At 43.7% G+C, this 17748-nt stretch overlaps 1 protein-coding gene across 6 annotated transcripts in view; it reads right to left on the bottom strand.

Annotated features, from left to right (window-relative positions):
* LOC146490533 (protein NLRC3-like) overlaps window positions 1-17748 on the bottom strand; it is a 133633-nt gene that overhangs the window by 12982 nt on the left and 102903 nt on the right. For all 6 annotated transcript variants that reach the window (XM_085153070.1, XM_085153067.1, XM_085153068.1 and 3 more), the window contains one exon: window positions 2502-2675. In XM_085153070.1, coding sequence (XP_085009196.1) covers window positions 2502-2675 — 174 coding nt within the window. The remainder of the gene's footprint in view (window positions 1-2501; window positions 2676-17748) is intronic.

Below are 17748 nucleotides of genomic sequence, written 5' to 3'. Positions count from 1 at the left end.
GTATTTCAAAAATAAAACTATGAAGACACTCAAAATAAATTTCCTGTGGTGGGAAACTATTTTGTGCAACTTTTTTGTATTTACAGTTTTGAGGGATAAGCCTCTTAAATTTCTCTAACTAGAAATATATGTTAAAAAAACAAAAACGATTTTCAATTTTTTTGTAGTTTATTGCACTTTTTTGCAATTTATGTAATCACTATGCACTTAATTCCTACATATTATTAAAATCTAGGCTGTAATGGTTGTATTGATGTATAGCAACTTGAAATGCTCCCAAAAATGGCACTACAGCATGTAAAAATATAATATAAGCTCTGGCGGACTTGGTTCTATGGTAGGTCTTAAAGGGTTAACTAATACTACGTTGACGTGAATTAGCATTATGCACTACTGCTAATACTGTTTTCCCTTACTTTTTAACAATGGTCGTGTCCAAATTCATGGGCTGCATCCTCCTGAGGCCGCATTTGTAGACCGATTACGTCACAGCGACGCGCTGAAGGCTGTCCAAATTCGTAGACTCCTCCGAATGCAGCTGACAAATGCGTCCTCCTTTTCCCCAAATTTGAAGGATGGGTCGGGTGTGTCCTTCGTGGCCCACCATATCCCAGAATTCATAGCGCGGCCCAGCCAAACTCCAGTTTCCAACAATGGCGGCAGGTACTAAGTTTTAAAATTACTCATACTAATCCTTCTGGGTCACAAAATAAACTTTTAACATATTTTCAGGCGAGAAAGTAGCTGCGTAAACATCAAATATCTGCACGGTTTATCAAGATATTGCATATTTGCAAAAGTGCTTCGACGTTTTCGGAGACGTCTGTTACCCACCAGCTCGATAGCTAGCCGAGAGCTCGAGGGTCACTGAAGCCGCCGAGAACGGCACAACTCCCGGCATATCATTTTCAGATCACCGCGGACTTTTGTTACTCGGGTTAAACGTAATATATAAGTCACTTAGACAACCTAAAAATGTCATTGTTGGGTTTTTTTCAGTGTTTTGTTTGTTCGCGAGTAAATCGGTTTGGCTGAGATTAAAGTTATTAGATTAGATTAGATAAAATAAAACTTTATTAATCCCCCGGGTGGGTTCCTCCTTGGTTTTTACACAGCTGACTAAACGTCAAACAGAAAACTAATTAAACAGAAGTATGAGACGGTCGAGAATTTACGCCAGTGTCCTGATATATTTTAGATAGCAAGGAGCAGACGGCCGAGTTTATTAAACTCCACCGAGACAGCGATGACGCTAATCAGAAGGCTAGACCGTCAAATTTCCCCAGCCGTTTACTTGCGGCCTATCCGAACTTCCGAGGACCCGGCCCACGTAGAACGCAAAGGCCGGGTCCTCAGGAGGATCCATGAATTTGGACACAACCAATGTGAGTGGCGAATTCTAAGTACGCTGTTGTAAATAGCTAATGCTAATTTAATGTGAGTTAGCATTATCCAATAATGCTAACACTGTTTTCTCTTACTTATTAAAAATGATAGTAGCTAATACTAATACTCTTTTCCGTTGGGTAACAACAAAGTGAGGAGTTAATGTTAAGTAGGCTGCTTTTAGCGGCTTATTCTAATTAGGGGTGAATAATTATTAGCAGCTAAAGCTAATACCGTTTTCTCTTTTCTTAAAACAATATGAGCAGCTAATGCTAATTTGATGTAAATTAGCATTATATTAGTGAGGAGTTAATGCTAAGTAGGCTGCCATGAGTGACTCTTTTCCCTTGCATTATAACGATGTGAAGGGTTTATGCTAAGTAGGCTCCCATTAGCAGCTAAAGCTAATTTGAGGTGAATAAGCATTAGTAGCTAACACTAATACCCTTTTCTCTTGTGTTATAATGATGTGAGACGTTAATATTGTTCTCAAACAACAGAATGAGAATGAAATATTGATTCTAACAGGGCCCATAAACAGCATTATCTTAGCAGCATTAGCTTATCAGAGTTTCCATCATGGTCACACAAATCCTTAGCAGAGCAAAGTGGCCTACTTAGCAATAGCTGCTCAAGTTGTAGAAAGCAAGGGAAAACAGTATTAGCATTAGCTAAATGTGCACTTGAGAACAAATTTATTGTGAATTCAGCCGTGAATGTAGAGTTTGTCATTATTTAAGCTTCCATTTCCAAATGTTAGCTGCTCCTGTCTGCCTCTTTATCACACACAAAGACTGAAATGATTCACAGTTTCATCCTTCTGTCACTATCACTGTGGACATACAGCATGGGAAACATACACATGGCTGACACTTTATTAGGTACACTGGCATCTATCTCAGGTACACCTGTGACCTAAATGTTCCTGCAAACAGACTCCTTGGAGACCCCCTACATAAATATCCATGTACTATCCAGTTAGTGTGTCTGTCCCTGAAAATATTCCTGCATGTGTGATTGTTCATGTCTCATCTGCAGCAAACAAACAGGAAGTGAGTGAAGGACACAGGAAATGTTTCCAGCTCTTCCTCCTATATCAGACATTCTCTCCATACCTGAGAGTGTCCAGTCTCCAGCCTGGTTTCTTCAGTCCAGCCGACAGCAGCTTCAGTCCTGAGTCACCTGGATGATTGTAGCTCAGGTCCAGCTCTCTCAGATGGGAGGGGTTGGAGGTCAGAGCTGAGGCCAGGGAAGTACAGCCTTCCTCTGTGATCAGACAGCCTGACAGACTGCAGACACACAAAACAACAATCCGTCTGTTATCCATCTCTATGGCAGCATAACTAAGGGATGGTTCAGGGTCACCTGATCCAGCTCAGTGTCTGCCATCATCACAATTTTACCTAAAGAAGGTAAGAACAAAGAGTATTGCAAGAACTATAGACCCATTTCCCTTCTTAATAACGATTACAAACTGTACGCCTCGATTATTAGCAAAAGACTTCAAAACTTTGTACCAGATTTGATAGAAGTGGACCAAACCGGATTCATTAAGGGACGTCAGGCACAGGATAATATAAGGAGAGTCCTTCACATTATCGACAATGCAGAAAAGACCAATATCAGTACTGTGTTAATAAGTTTAGATCAAGAAAAGGCATTTGATAGTGTTAGTTGGCTCTTCCTATTTGAAGTATTGAAAAAATTTGGGTTTAAGGACAGTTCAATACAATGTATAAGGACAATTTATAATCAACCTACAGCCAGAATCAAGGTGAATGGTAGCCTGACGGACAGAATTCGGCTACATAGAGGTACAAGACAGGGCTGTGTCTTGTCACCAATTCTTTTTGCTTTATATGCCGAGCCACTAGCGCAAGCAGTGCGGCAGCATCCAAATCTGGAGGGGGTAACTCTTGCCGGACAAAAACATCTTATTGGATTATTTGCTGACGATGTCATTGCTTTCTTACGAGATCCTGACAAGTGCTTTCCAACTTTGATGCAACTATTCCATACCTTTGAACACTTGTCGGGCTACAAAATTAATGTACGCAAAACACAAATTTTATCATTCAGTTATACACCTTCTCAAAAGATTAGAGATGAATATAAATTAAATTGGCACTTGAATACCATGAAATATTTGGGCGTAACCTTGACAAAATCATTATCTGCTATGTTGGACACAAACTACAATCAGGTGGAGGGTAACATAAAAAAAGACCTAGAACGGTGGTCAACAACACCTACAAACTTTTACTCTAGAATTCAAATAATAAAGATGAACGTTCTCCCAAGATTGCTATACATGTTTCAATCACTCCCACTTCCTATACCTCAAAGAAAATTTAAAGTATGGGACAAGATGATCTCAAGGTTTATATGGGATGGGAAGAAGCCCAGAACAAGGCTAACAACATTGCAACTCCCGAAGTGTAAGGGAGGGATGGCTTTGCCTAACCTAAGGGAATACTTTTACGCAGCCCAACTTAGACCTCTTGTTGGTTGGTGTAGACCAGAATATGAGGCACGGTGGAAGGAAGTTGAAATTGAAATTGAAATGAAAGGAAAGGAAATTGAGAAAGAAATTGAGGGAAACAAAATTCAAATTTGTATCTCTGACAAACAATTAATGACCTCTTACAAAAGTAGAATGAATCAAATTGTGAAATTTACATTAGACATATGGCACACAGTAATAGAAAAACATCAGTTAAAAGAACAATTATTTTTGCTGAGATGGTTTAGACATGATAAAAAATTTAAGCCGGGACAATTGGACCAAACATTCAAACGGTGGGAGTTAAAAGGGATTACAGCAGTTTGTACTCTAATGAAAAATGGAAGACTAATGAGTTTCCAACAATTAAAAATAAATACAAATTGGAAAATAGAGATTTTTTTAGATATCTGCAAGTTAGGGACTATTGCGTAAAGCAAATAAAGTCTGACTGGCTTGAAAAATCATTGGGTATTGTTGGAATAGTAAAAAATTGCTATGAACATAAACAATTTAAAGCCATTTCCACTTTCTATAGATCATTAGAAGAAGATAGACAGGACACAACCTTTTACCTTAAAAAGAAATGGGAAGCTGAACTGGCCATAACTATAACAGAGAAGGAATGGGTCAGTATGTGTGAAATACAACACAGCACAACAAATTCGCCGTTGTGGAGGGAATTTTGCTGGAAAAATTTGACACGTTTTTTCATTACACCCAAAATTAAAAGCAAACAGACCTCAAGTCCACAGAAATGTTGGAGACTGTGTGGAGAAACAGAAGCAGATCATTCACATGTATTCTGGAAGTGCATAAAAATTAAAAAGAAGACCTTAAAATGACCATGGATAATATTCTGGGTTATGCACTTCCAAACACCTGCCAAGTGATGTATCTAGGAAACATAAAAGAACAGATACAAAAGGAGGACTATATCTAGTTAAAATAATTCTAGCCGCAAATCAAAAAAGCAATCACAAAGAAGTGGTTACACCCAGACCCTCCCACTCAGCAAGATTGGATTAGTATTGTAGATCTCAGAGATGGAAAAAATAACATTCAATATTAGACTGATGGGATGTAAATACGATAGACAATGGAGGAAGTGGAAAGCATTCCGAGTAAAGTAGAGAGGGTGTCTGTCTCCTGAACTCAAACTGGGAGCTGCTTCCACACCCAGTCCAACATAGCCAGGCTTTCTTTGCTGCTTTGACAAAACCTCAAATCCCAGTCAGAGATGATGAGCATCATCACAGTGATGATCATTTCTCTGTAACCCAGGCTTTCTGCTTCAGGATCTGTGCACGCTCACAGAACAAGGAGACCTTTAAACATCATTTCACTAAATGGATGGACTGAGCTGGGCCTACAGATGAACTGGTGCCAGAGATCATAAAGAACATCAAACAGTCAAATTCAACACTTTTAATGGAAATATGAGATTAATGCTGCAGACAATCATGAACCTGCTGAATTCATGAACATCAAGAATGCAGCGAGTGGTAAAATAAAGATTTGACCTCAGTGTGCTCAGTGTTCCTGTCTATTCCTAACATATTCCTAACATGATAGCTGCACGTTAGAGCTCTAAAACTGGAACTGACACATAAAAATACTGAGAACACAGACTAGCAGCCACTGCATGGCCTCGAGTACCTATGTGGTGCGTTAAAAGAGCATCAGCACAGACATGGTGGGTTCAATAATATAGGACATAACAATTTCTACGGCGAAAATACTATCAATGAATGAGCCATAACATTTTAGCCATGTAAACATGTTATCAGTGGGCTTTCCAACAATTTACATTGATCATTAAAAGATAAAATACGTGAGTCGAGGTCACTACGAGCCATGTGAGGGTCAAACATGGCAGAGAACCTTCCAGCAGCATCGTGGTTTATAATCCGCCTTTGGGTCATCAGTTTAGGAGATGAAGGATCCAAGTAAAATAACAAGTTAAACTAGAAAGCGAAAATTTCAGAAGAAAATTTAAGTGTGCCTATGCCGCTGCAAATCAGTGTCGTTTGCCATTCATCATTCAGATCTGCAGACGCTGTGCACAGAGGTTCATGAGCAGAAGTCCCATTGTACCACGGCAGACCCGACAATGTTTGCATGAACACGCTTTGTAGCATTACTTTATTGACCACTTTTCACCATTGCTGGGTAAGTTACTTTAAAATAGTAACTTAGTTACATTACTAGTTACTTCTATTAAAAGTAACTTAGTTACTTCAAGTTACTCGTTACTTTCAAAGTAACTAGTTACTAGGGAAAATAACTTTGGTTTTACTCAGAATTCTCTTGTTAATGTGTTGCTTCCATAACTTTGCCAGTCTTCTAGCTTGTTTACTTGCCACAAGTGCACTGTGCCACCTACCAATAGAAAGGAAAAGATAATGTGCATATTTCCACGAGAGAAATCCCACGCCTGGACCGTCATTGACCGCTGCCATGATTCTAGCCCAGCGTCATGTGCGCCTTTTACATCCATCCATCCATCCATCTTCATCCGCTTTATCCGGGGCCGGGTCGCGGGGGCAGCAGCCTAAGCAAAGAGGCCCAGACCTCCCTCTCCCCAGCCACCTCCTCCAGCTCATCCGGGGGAACACCAAGGCGTTCCCAGGCCAGCCGAGAGATATAATCTCTCCAGCGTGTCCTGGGTCTGCCCCGGGGCCTCCTCCCGGTGGGACATGCCTGGAACACCTCACCCAGGAGGCGCCCAGGGGGCATCCTTGTCAGATGCCCAAACCACCTCAGCTGGCTCCTTTCAACGTGGAGCAGCAGCGGCTCTACTTTGAGCCCCTCCCGGATGGCCGAACTTCTCACCCTATCTCTAAGGGAGATGCCAGCCACCCTTCGGAGGAAGCTCATTTCCGCCGCTTGTATCCGCGATCTCGTCCTTTCGGTCACTACCCACAGCTCGTGGCCATAGGTGAGGGTAGGGACGTAGATCGACCGGTAAATTGAGAGCTTCGCTTTTACACTCAGCTCCCTCTTCACCACGACGGACCGGTGCAGCGTCTGCATTACTGCAGCTGCAGCCCCAATCCCCTCTGCCCCTCTGCAACCCCAGAGATGAGATCCTGAGGCCACCAAAGCGAAAGCCCTCCGCCACTTGGCTGCGCCTAGAAATCCTGTCCATAAAAATTATGAACAGAACCGGTGACAAAGGGCAGCCCTGGCGGAGCCCATCACCCACCGGGAACGAGTCCGACTTATTGCCGGCAATGCAAACCAAGCTCTTGCAACGGTTGTATAGGGATCGAATGGCCCGTAGCAATGGGCCAGACACCCCATACTCCCGCAACACCTCCCACAGGACACCCCGAGGGACACGGTCGAATGCCTTCTCCAAGTCCACAAAACACATGTAGACTGGTTGGGCAAACTCCCATGCACCCTCAAGTATCCTCGAGAGGATGAAGAGCTGGTCCAGTGTTCCGCGACCAGGACGAAAACCGCATTGTTCCTCCTGCATCAGAGGTTCGACTAGCGGACGAACTCTCCTTTCCAGCACCCTGGCATAGACTTTCCCGGGGAGGCTGAGGAGTGTGATCCCCCTGTAGTTGGAACACACCCTCCGGTCCCCCTTCTTAAAGATGGGGACCACCACCCCGGTCTGCCAATCCACGGGTACTGCCCCTGATCTCCACGCAACATTGCAGAGGCGTGTCAACCAGGACAGCCCTACAACGTCCAGAGCCTTCAGGAACTCGGGGCGGACCTCATCAACACCAGGGGCTCTGCCACCAAGGAGTTGTTTAACTGCCTCAGTGACCTCGCCCCTGGAAATTGGCGGGTCATTCCCCTCATCCCCAGACTCTGCTTCCTCCTCGGAAGACGCGTCAGTGGGATTAAGGAGGTCCTCGAAGTATTCCTTCCACCACCTGACAATTTTCTCAGTCGACGTCAGCAGCGCTCCGCCAGCACTATACACAGTGCAGGTAGAGCACCGCTTTCCCCTCCTGAGACGCCTGACGGTTTGCCAGAACCTCTTCGAGGCAGTCCGAAAGTCTTTTTCCATGGCCTCTCCGAACTCCTCCCACACCCGAGTTTTTGCTTCAGCCACTGCCCGAGCCGCATTCCGCTTGGCCTGTCGATACCTGTCGGCTGCCTCCGGAGTCCCACAGGCTAACCAAGCCCGATAGGACTCCTTCTTCAGCCTGGTGGCTCCCTTCACCTCTGGTGTCCACCATTTGGTTCGGGGATTACCACCACGGCAGGCACCAACCACCTTGCGGCCGCAGCTCAATGCAGCAGCTTCGGCAATGGAGGTGCTGAACATGGTCCATTCGGACTCAATGTCCCCCGCCTCCCTCGGAATGCTGTTGAAGCTCTGCCGGAGGTGTGCGTTGAAGATCTCGCGGACTGGGGCCTCTGCTAGTCGTTCCCAGCACACCCTCACTACGCGTTTAGGTGCACCAGGTCTGTCCAGCGTCCTCCCCCGCCACCTGATCCAACTCACCACCAGGTGGTGATCAGTTGACAGCTCAGCCCCTCTCTTTACCCGAGTGTCCAGAACATATGGTCGCAGGTCTGGTGATACGATTACAAAATCGATCATCGACCTACGGCCTAGAGCGTCCTGGTGCCACGTGCACTTATGGACACTCTTATGTTCGAACAAGGTGTTCGTTATGGCCAAACTGTGATTAGCACAGAAGTCCAATAACAAAGCACCGCTCGGGTTCCGATCAGGGAGGCCGTTCCTCCCAATCACGCCCCTCCAGGTCTCTCTGTCGTTACCCACGTGAGCATTGAAGTCTCCCAGCAGGACAACAGAGTCTCCAGGTGGAGCACCTTCCAGCACCCCCCCCCCAGGGACTCTAAGAAGGCTGGGTATTCCGAACTGCCACTCGGCGCATAAGCGCAGATGACAGTCAGGTCCCGTTCCCCGACCCTAAGGCGCAGGGAACAAACCCTCTCGTCCACCGGGAAAAACCCCAACGTACCGGCAGCAAGCCGAGGGGATATTAGAATACCCACCCCAGCCCGCCGCCTCTCACCAGGGGCAACTCCAGACTGAAACAGAGTCCAGCCCCTCTCCAGGAGACTGGTTCCAGAGCCCAAGCCGTGCGTAGAGGTGAGCTCGACTATATCTAGCCGGTACCTCTCAACCTCACGCACTAACTCAGGCTCCTTCCCCACCAGAGAGGTGACATTCCATGTCCCTATTGCCAGTCTTGGCAGCCGGGGGTCAGTCCGCCAGGGCCTCCGCTCCTGGCCGCCACCCGGCACACAATGCACCCGACCCCTATGGCGCCTCCTGCGGGTGGTGGGCCTGCGGGAGGATGGGCCCATGTCTCCTCTTCGGGCTGTGCCCGGCCGGGCCCCATGGACTAAGGCCCGGCCACCAGACGCTCGCCCTCGGGCACCCTCCCCGGGCCTGGCTCCAGGGCGGGGCCCCGGTAACCCTATCCCGGGCAGGATAAACTGTTCCCTCTGTGTTTTTTTCATAAGGGTCTTTTACATCCAACACAAAAACTGCAGTCGTGGTGCTTTGATTGTACTCAGAACTCAGAAATTCTGCCTTCTGAATAGGAAGATGTAGGTAACACCAGACTGCAGATGAGCTGCATACAGGGCTGGGCTGGGACAAAAAATTGGCCCGGGCGTTTTGACTAGAGACCGGCCCACCATTATAGGAAAAATCATAAAGCCTTTGAATGAAAACAAACACTGTTGTGACAGTGATGTTGACTGTTTTGATGGTATATATGCACCAATCTATCAATCGTTTGTTGTAAGATTCAGATAATTATTTTTTAAAAGTGAGACATTTTAAATGAGAATAAGAAAGAAAAGTATTTCTTTGTGCCCCCCTCTCCCTGTTAATGCCCTACCTGGCCCCCGTGGCAAAACTTTGCTAGATCCGCACCTGCACAGTTACCAGCTGTCAGCTACCTAAAAAAGGATCCTGGGGTTATTTGTCTCTCAGAAACAGTTCATAACTTCAACTCATCCATGTCACCTAAAAGGTAAACCTGTTTCTCCATCACCTGTTCAGCTCTGATGATTCAGTAAGGACATCTCCTGGTTTCATCTTCATGTTTCCCTCTCACCAGATAACCAAACCGACATCATGACCAGCAGCTTTACAGCTGTGGCTCCAGCAAACATCAGCTGATACTAGAAATTAATATTAAATAAATTCTAACAACAGCTGATCAAGCTTAAACGTGCTGCTGTTGTTTAACGCGACATCGGCTGGTTTCTTCTTTCTGGCGCAAAGTGGGCGATAAACAAACAAGAGAGCCGATCAGCTGATCATTGATCAGTTTTCATGATTGAAGTAGAAACGGGAGAGGGAGGGGGGAGAATGAAAGAAGAAGAGTCAGCTGTGCAGCAAAGACACAGAATAACTCCAGCTTTGTGCCTTTTTCAATGTAGCCGAATTACGGGACAAACTGTTCGTTTTCACCTCAATAAGAAATGCGTAATATTTTCTCTGAATACCAGACGGGACGGTTGGCAACTCTAATAACTTATGAACAAAATAAAGTTCAACATCATTAACTTCATAGCACCCACCCAGCTGTATAGAAACTCCGTCATGCTAGCTAGTACGCAGTACGGAAAAAGTCAGCACAACGAAAATAAACTCCACCTAAACTTGGTTTATATCTGACCCAGATAGACTGCAGGTCATAACTTCTTACCTGAAGTTCAGTTCACACTTGGACCGGCGGCCGCCTCGGGTCTCTTTTCCTTCTGCGTCCCCTTTCCCTCATCCACCTGCTGCCTCCACCACTTGCTAATGTTACAGAATCTGTGGAAGGTCCGCGATAGCCACCACACGAAGTAACGAGTAACGACCCTATCTAAATCCCAGTAACGACTAACGCGTTCCTGATTTTGGCATAATAACTAGTTACCGTGCTCGTTACCACAATAATAACGTAGTTACTGTAACGCGTTACTTAATAAAAACTTGGACCAGCCCTTTTTTTCAGCTGTGGCTCCAGCAAACATCAGCTGATACTAGAAATTAAAATCAAAGGAATTCTAACAACAGCTGATCAACCTTAAACGTGCTGCTGTTGTTTAGCGCGATAAACAAACAAGAGAGAAAAGCCGATCATTGATCAGTTTCATGACTGAAGTTTCAACAAGCGAGAGAATGACAGGAGAGGCTGTCATAAAGTTCAACATCAGTAACTTAGCGCGCACACAGCTGTATAGAAACTCCGTCGTGCTACAAATAAACTACACCTAAACTGGTTTATATCTGACCCAAATAGAGTGCAGCTCATAACTTCTTACCTGAAATTCAGTTCACCTCACGCTCCTGCCTTCGGTTTCCCTTATCCACGATTGAGCTCCGCGTCAGCCACCACCGGTCGATCGGCGGCCGCCTCGCCGCCTCGTATGTCTCTTTTCCCGCATGTCCTTTCTGTCAGGGCTAGCTGCCCTTTGTTGGAGCTCCGCGTTAGCCACCACCAAACAACTCAGTTATTTTTCCCACATCGACCAGCATCTGGACAACCACCTTTCACTGTTTATACCGTTACTAAAATTAATAAATGAATTAATAAGTCCAGCTAAGAAACAGTCTCTTGGCGAGCGATCGGGTGGTGAAACGAGTGTCAGCCGCCTCACTGTAAGCCAAGCCCGGGTGCTTTTTAGCGAAGAGACGCTAGCCGCGCTAGCTACTTAGCCGCGCTAGCTACTTAGCCGCGCTAGCAGCAACATCATAAGTTGCTAATATGGGATGTTTTGACAAAACGAGCAGATATTTGACGTTTACACACCTACATTCTCGCCTGAAAATATCTTAAAAGTTTATTTTGTGACCTAGAAACAGTAATAAAAGCAATATATTAAACAAAGTGGTGGCAGCCATTGTTTGAGTCGGTAGAGGCGTGCTATGAATTGTGGGATATGGAGTTTTCCACCAAGCATACACCCTTGCGGTTACATAACTATTCAATGGCACACTTAATAAATGGTTTTTAGAGAACTGACCATCATCTGTGACTCAAATGCAGAAAAGGAGTCCGAGGTCATCAGACTGCATGTGAATCTGTCCTGGTGAACAACAGCGAGTCCTCCACCACGTCCTAAAAGATGTGGAGTTCAGATGACGGAGCAGCCAGTCGGGCAGATTTCATTCAAGTGGACATAATCAATATTCCCTCTAAGCTGTGCGTGTGCGCAATCCGCTGACACGCTCTCTGCACACAGAAAATCTGCATTGCGCACAAAAAGATATCTAACCTGAATTGAAATTAAAATAAATACGTTAATAATTCTGTTTTGCAGTGTTAGTCAGTGACTGGCTGCTCCCGTATGGGATTAGAACGATGTCGCCTTATCCCATAGTCCAGCCAATGATTCACATTCGTGTATATACGCAGCTAATCAACGTGGTTGACAGGCTATGACAGTGTCCTTATGTGCCGACACCGGTGTTTTGGTTGATGTGGAATGAAGCCATGTTAATGACAACGTGATCCAGTGATCCAAGGGACCGCTCAGGGAGTTTGTGTGTTCGCTCAGACACATGAAACATTAGAGGGAACATTGGACATAATCCTTATTTTGCTGCCACGTCTCAGTCAGACACATAAAATCTAGAGACTCTTTGATAAAGAGATCGCTTAGAATAAATGATTTGTTTGTTATGGAGCGAACGTTAAGCAGGGCCAACCGAGTTGATGACGGTCGATCTGCAAAATCAACAGCTGACTGCAGCGGCACTTGAAATAAAAACCAATGCACCCCTGTGGACCTGCTGGGCAGGGCGGCAACTCCAGAGCTGGGAGAAGCAATGATCGATGAGCAGACATAGCTGTTATCAATAAAAACAGTGAACGTTTGACGGACACACCGTGAGAAACTGCTTTTGAGCCACAGAGCCCAGGACCGGCGTAACATATTAACTAAATGTCAGGAGAGGAAGTGGCCGCAGGCACCAGGATTCTCCCCACAGCCAAGATGCTAGCCTCTGGTACCTTCTCAGTTTCACCTGGACATCGGCCCTCGTTCCCCTTTTCCATCTCTTGAGGGTGGAAGTCCTGCGGGTTGTGAAGAGTAGCACACCAGGGGAGGAAGAGTTTTTCTGTTCAGCTGTTACAGTAGCTCTCCACTGAATCTTTGATGTTAAACCCTTTAAGACCTACCATAGAACCAAGTCCGCCAGAGCTTATCTTTAGATAAGCTCACAGAAACGCAAAGAAGGAGATGAAGCATCGCTGAATATGTTTCCAAACCAACTTCATTCTAAACCAAAGACTAGAAAATATGATGAAGCAAATCTTCCCTTTGGCTTCACCTGCACAAGTGCCGAGGTAGGTCTCCCTGCAGATTAGTTTTCCCTGCGTCGGGAGCAGCGCTGGGCTGTTTAAATCACGGACAAACAGGATCCCACATTCTTGATTTTTAGTTCACAAACACTTGTTGTAATGACTAACTACTCCTGACATGTTGGAGATGTTTGCGCTTTATACAGTAAAGTTACAGCAGGATACAAATAACATAAGAACGCCACGATTATTTCCCCCGGTTCAAATCACAGACAAACAGGATCCCACAGCTGTTTATGTTTTTGAACCAATTTCCACAGAGAGGCATTTTTTGAAAATGTATTGATAGCAATATTGATTATTATTACAGAAGAAAAAACAACTACCTGTGACGCCTTTGTAAATGGAGGGACAGTAACTGCGTGTAAAACCTGCAGATACTCAGATTAACAGTATTTTGTCTCTATTTGCCATTCTGCACTTCATATCATGTAAACAACAACGTGGCGCACAGCGTGACGTGAAAAAAGGCACATACCTTTGACGTTGCCAGATGAACTCTGTATTCCTCGTCCGCAAAAAAGGAGTTTTAAAAAATCTCAGTTTTTGGAGATTTGAAACGCTGTTTGGATGAAACAGCTGCGTTTTCAAAAATACCCGTGTAGGTGTGGACGTAGCGTAAAAGAGTTAGTAGTTTATTTTCTTACTACCTGTAATTTATTGCAGGTTACTTGTATTTGCGTAATTGTTTACTAAATGTTTGAAGTGTGAAATAAACCGCAATGGAGCAAAATATGGGAGTGTGTGGTTGGAGGATGTGTTAGTGCGTGTGCATGCTGTTCACACGTGGGGGGGCGTGAACGTTTTTCGTGTAAAACAAAGGGGGGACCAGCATAAAAAAAGTTTGGGAACCACTGCTGTAGTGCCATTTTGGGGAGCAGTTCAAGTTGCTATACATCAATACAACCGTTATAGCCCAAATTTTAATAATATGTATGCATTCAGTCCATAGTAACTACATATACAGCAAAAAGTGCAATAAACTAGAAAAAAATGAAAATTGTTTTGTATTTTTACATATATTTGTAGTTAGAGAAATTTAAGAGGTTTATCCCTCAAAACTGAAGAACTAAAAAAGTTGCACAAAATAGTTTCCAACCACAGGAAATGTAATTTGAGTGTATCCATAGTTGTGTTTTTGAGATACACCAGATTGTATATACTGCATGAAAAACTAAAATAAATATTATAATGCAAATTTGCAAGAAAAACTGCAGTGCATCAAAATAAACTATTTCCAACTGTGTAATTTGAGTTCTAAGCATCCAGAAACTATACAGAAAAGCATCAACTCAAACATGACTTTTGAAAACACCAGTGTAGTGTGTTATAAGGCCTTGAAGGTAAAAAAAACAAACAACTAGAATTTAAGCAAAAATGACGTCACTTCAGGTTTCGGGCAGGTAATGGCGGACATATGATAGTTCGGACTGACATCTATTCCAACGTACGAAGTGCTATGAACAGCTGATCGGATTGGCAAAGTGTGTTTCTGGAATATTACTTTTTTGTTGCTGCAAGTGGTTTTCATGCAACTTTTGCAAAGCTATGTGTGGAAGGAAACGGTGACCTAGGATAAGCTGGATGCATAAGATGTAAGTACAACTCCGGTTTCACATGCTTTCACTAGCTTATGTGGTTGCCGATCTACAGGCATTTAAAAGTAGTTATGCAAAACTGAGCGTTCCCGCTCTGACCGGCCTTAAAGGGTTAACAGTATCTCCCAATCATAATTTAAAGCAGCAGAAATTAAGTCAGAACTCAAAAGAGCAAAAATGACATTACAAAAAATGATTGACGACAGTGAAAAACTACATTGTTGCCTCCAGCGAGCTGCAGCGGCGGAAAAGCCAAACACAGGCGCCATCTTGTTTGACAGAAGATATTAGCACACAGCAGCTACAAGCATAGAATGCACCACTATTGTTCAAATGGAAGAAATAGAAAACACTCAATAAAACCTTCGACAGCTGAAACTAATGTAGACAATCAGGGGAGGAAGTCAAACTGAACTTATGACACCAAGCACAATAACTACCAAAATAATGCAGGAAAAGTAAACTAAGAAACCCTAAAGCAACTAAACAGAGCAGCTAACAATAAACAAGAAGTGTAAACTATAAAAACACAGAAGCTAACATGGCTAACACTAGCATCACTGTATGTAGCCCAACTCTTCTCACAGCAACATACAACTGTCATGGCTAGACGTCTCACTGATTGGCTCATGTTAGCTTGTGAAAATATAAAGTCCCAGCAGTACTAGCTGTTTTATATACTGTTTAAAATAAGCTAAATGTGCTTATAATGTGTAAATAAAGGCTGAAGCAGCTAGCACTGTTAGCATCAGCACCAAGCCCTGTTACATTTGTACACTGTTAGAGCAATGGCTCCAATCTACAGCCTTTAAAATCATGATTAAAATGCTGTGATTGCAGCCATTCCCCAACTCTCTGTGAATGGTTCTCATGGCCATTGATCAGTGGGCTTTGATCAGTGGGCCTTGATCAGTTGTTGTTGATCAGTGGGCCTTGATCAGTTGTTGTTGATCAATGGTCATGAGAATTTGCATAATTATGATTAAGGAACTGAGCTCCCAGCCCATTGTTCCTTCAGTGGGCTGGTTTCAGTCATTATGCAAATGTACTGTTTATAAGATTGAAACCTGCAGTCAGCCGAGATTGAAGAAGTCACCTGGATGATGATGAAACGTTTCTCCCACAAAATGCTACGTCCAGATGAACAGAACCAACTTTTGGAGATTTACTTACCTGGATGATTATTGGTTATTGTTAACTATATTGTCCCTAACGGGAAATTGATTTGCAGTATTTCCGTACAAACAATCAAACAGACAACCAACACATCACATACTCACTCCAAAATAATATAATATAATATAAGCCTGAGAAAACAACCTAGATTTTTCATTAAAAAAGTACAATGTGCAATGGCAACAACAGTAGGTACAAAAGACAATCTATGTCTCTTTGTCTTCACTGCAGGCACTTTATAACGACGACCTGATGGAAGCAGTTGAAAATCATTAAAGAGAGGATGATCTGAGCACAACAGGACAGAGGTCGCCTTCCTCAGCACCTGCCTGTTATAAAAGTCCACAAGCTGGACCTGAGACCTCTTACCAGCCACTTTAACCAGGTTGTTAAGTCTGGTCTTATTATTCAGGGACATATTACCGTACCAAGCAATGATACAGAAAGTTAAAACAGATTCAATGAAACTTTTGTAAAAAAGAGTCATCATTTCAGATGAAACATTGAAACCTCTCAACCTCATTAAAAAGTCTTTGTACAACCTTTTTCACTGTAGCAGCAAGATGTGACTCAAAGGACAGAGTCTTATCAAGAACAACCCCCAAATACTTATAACTGTCCACTAGTTCAATGGCTGCACATTTACCACTGTTAGTGCAGGATGGGGGGATGACTTCCTGAAGTCAATAACCATGTCCTGGTTTTCAAGGTGTTGATCATTAAGAAGGACTGATCACACCACGAAACAAACTCATCCCCAACAGGCCCATGGGAATCCTCTTCACCATGAAGGAGGCTTACAATGACTGTGTCATCTGCATATTTAATGAAATGCCTGTTGGCCTGTGTACTGCGACAGTCATTAGTGTACAAAATATACAGTAGAGGAGAGAGACAACAACCTTGTGGTGAGCCAGCAGAAGAGTTCAGCTGTTTGGAAAAACAACCGTTTACTCTCACACACTGAGATCTGTCAGTTAAAAAGTCTAAAATCCAACCAACAAGATTAAGATCAAGTTTAAACTGGTTAAGAAGTTTATCAACTAAAAGATGTGGCTGGATAGAATTAAAAGCTGAAGAAAAATCAATAAATAAGAGCCGAGCATGAGCTTTGGCGCCATCAAGATGCCGATAAAGGAAGTTCAACAGAGTGACCACTGCATCATCAACACCTCTACGAGGCCTGTATGCAAATTGTAGTGGGTCTATAAACTTCTCTACTTGCTGCAGGATCTCCTTCCTCACAAGGTTTTCAAAGGACTTCATCACTAAGGATTTTAAAGCGACAGGCCTAAAATCATGTAATGATGTAGGTTTTGTGGTCTTAGCAACTGGAGAAATAATTGATTTTTTCCTCTGGAACCTTCTGTTGCTGAAGAGATAAAAGAAAGATGTAATAAAAAATACTGCATAATTGCTCAGCACATGTTCTAAGCACCTGGCCACATATATTATCAGGACCTGGACTTTTGTTACTCTTACTCATTTTAAAAAGATTTCTCACCCTTCTTTCATCAAAGAACAAAGCTGGGGGGCTCTGGTGCTCTCTATTAAGGAATCAAGCGTATTCCTTGAATTATTATTATCATTAAATCTCAAATAAAATCTATTCAGCTCATTGGCTAACTGAGAGTCTGAACTAAAACCAGGGAGACTTATCTTATTACAGTCACTGTAACAGTGGCCAGTCATGTGTTTCATGCCTGCCCAGGCAAACCTTAAGTCATCGCTACCCATCTCCGCCTCTACCTTATCCTTGTATTTTATTTTG

The sequence above is a fragment of the Neolamprologus multifasciatus genome, unplaced genomic scaffold (assembly GCF_963576455.1).
Source record: "Neolamprologus multifasciatus unplaced genomic scaffold, fNeoMul1.2 chr03_unloc_1, whole genome shotgun sequence".
Taxonomy (NCBI): domain Eukaryota; kingdom Metazoa; phylum Chordata; class Actinopteri; order Cichliformes; family Cichlidae; genus Neolamprologus; species Neolamprologus multifasciatus.
The sequence above is the reverse complement of the archived record's forward strand: the minus strand, read 5'-3'. Positions and strand labels throughout refer to the sequence as shown.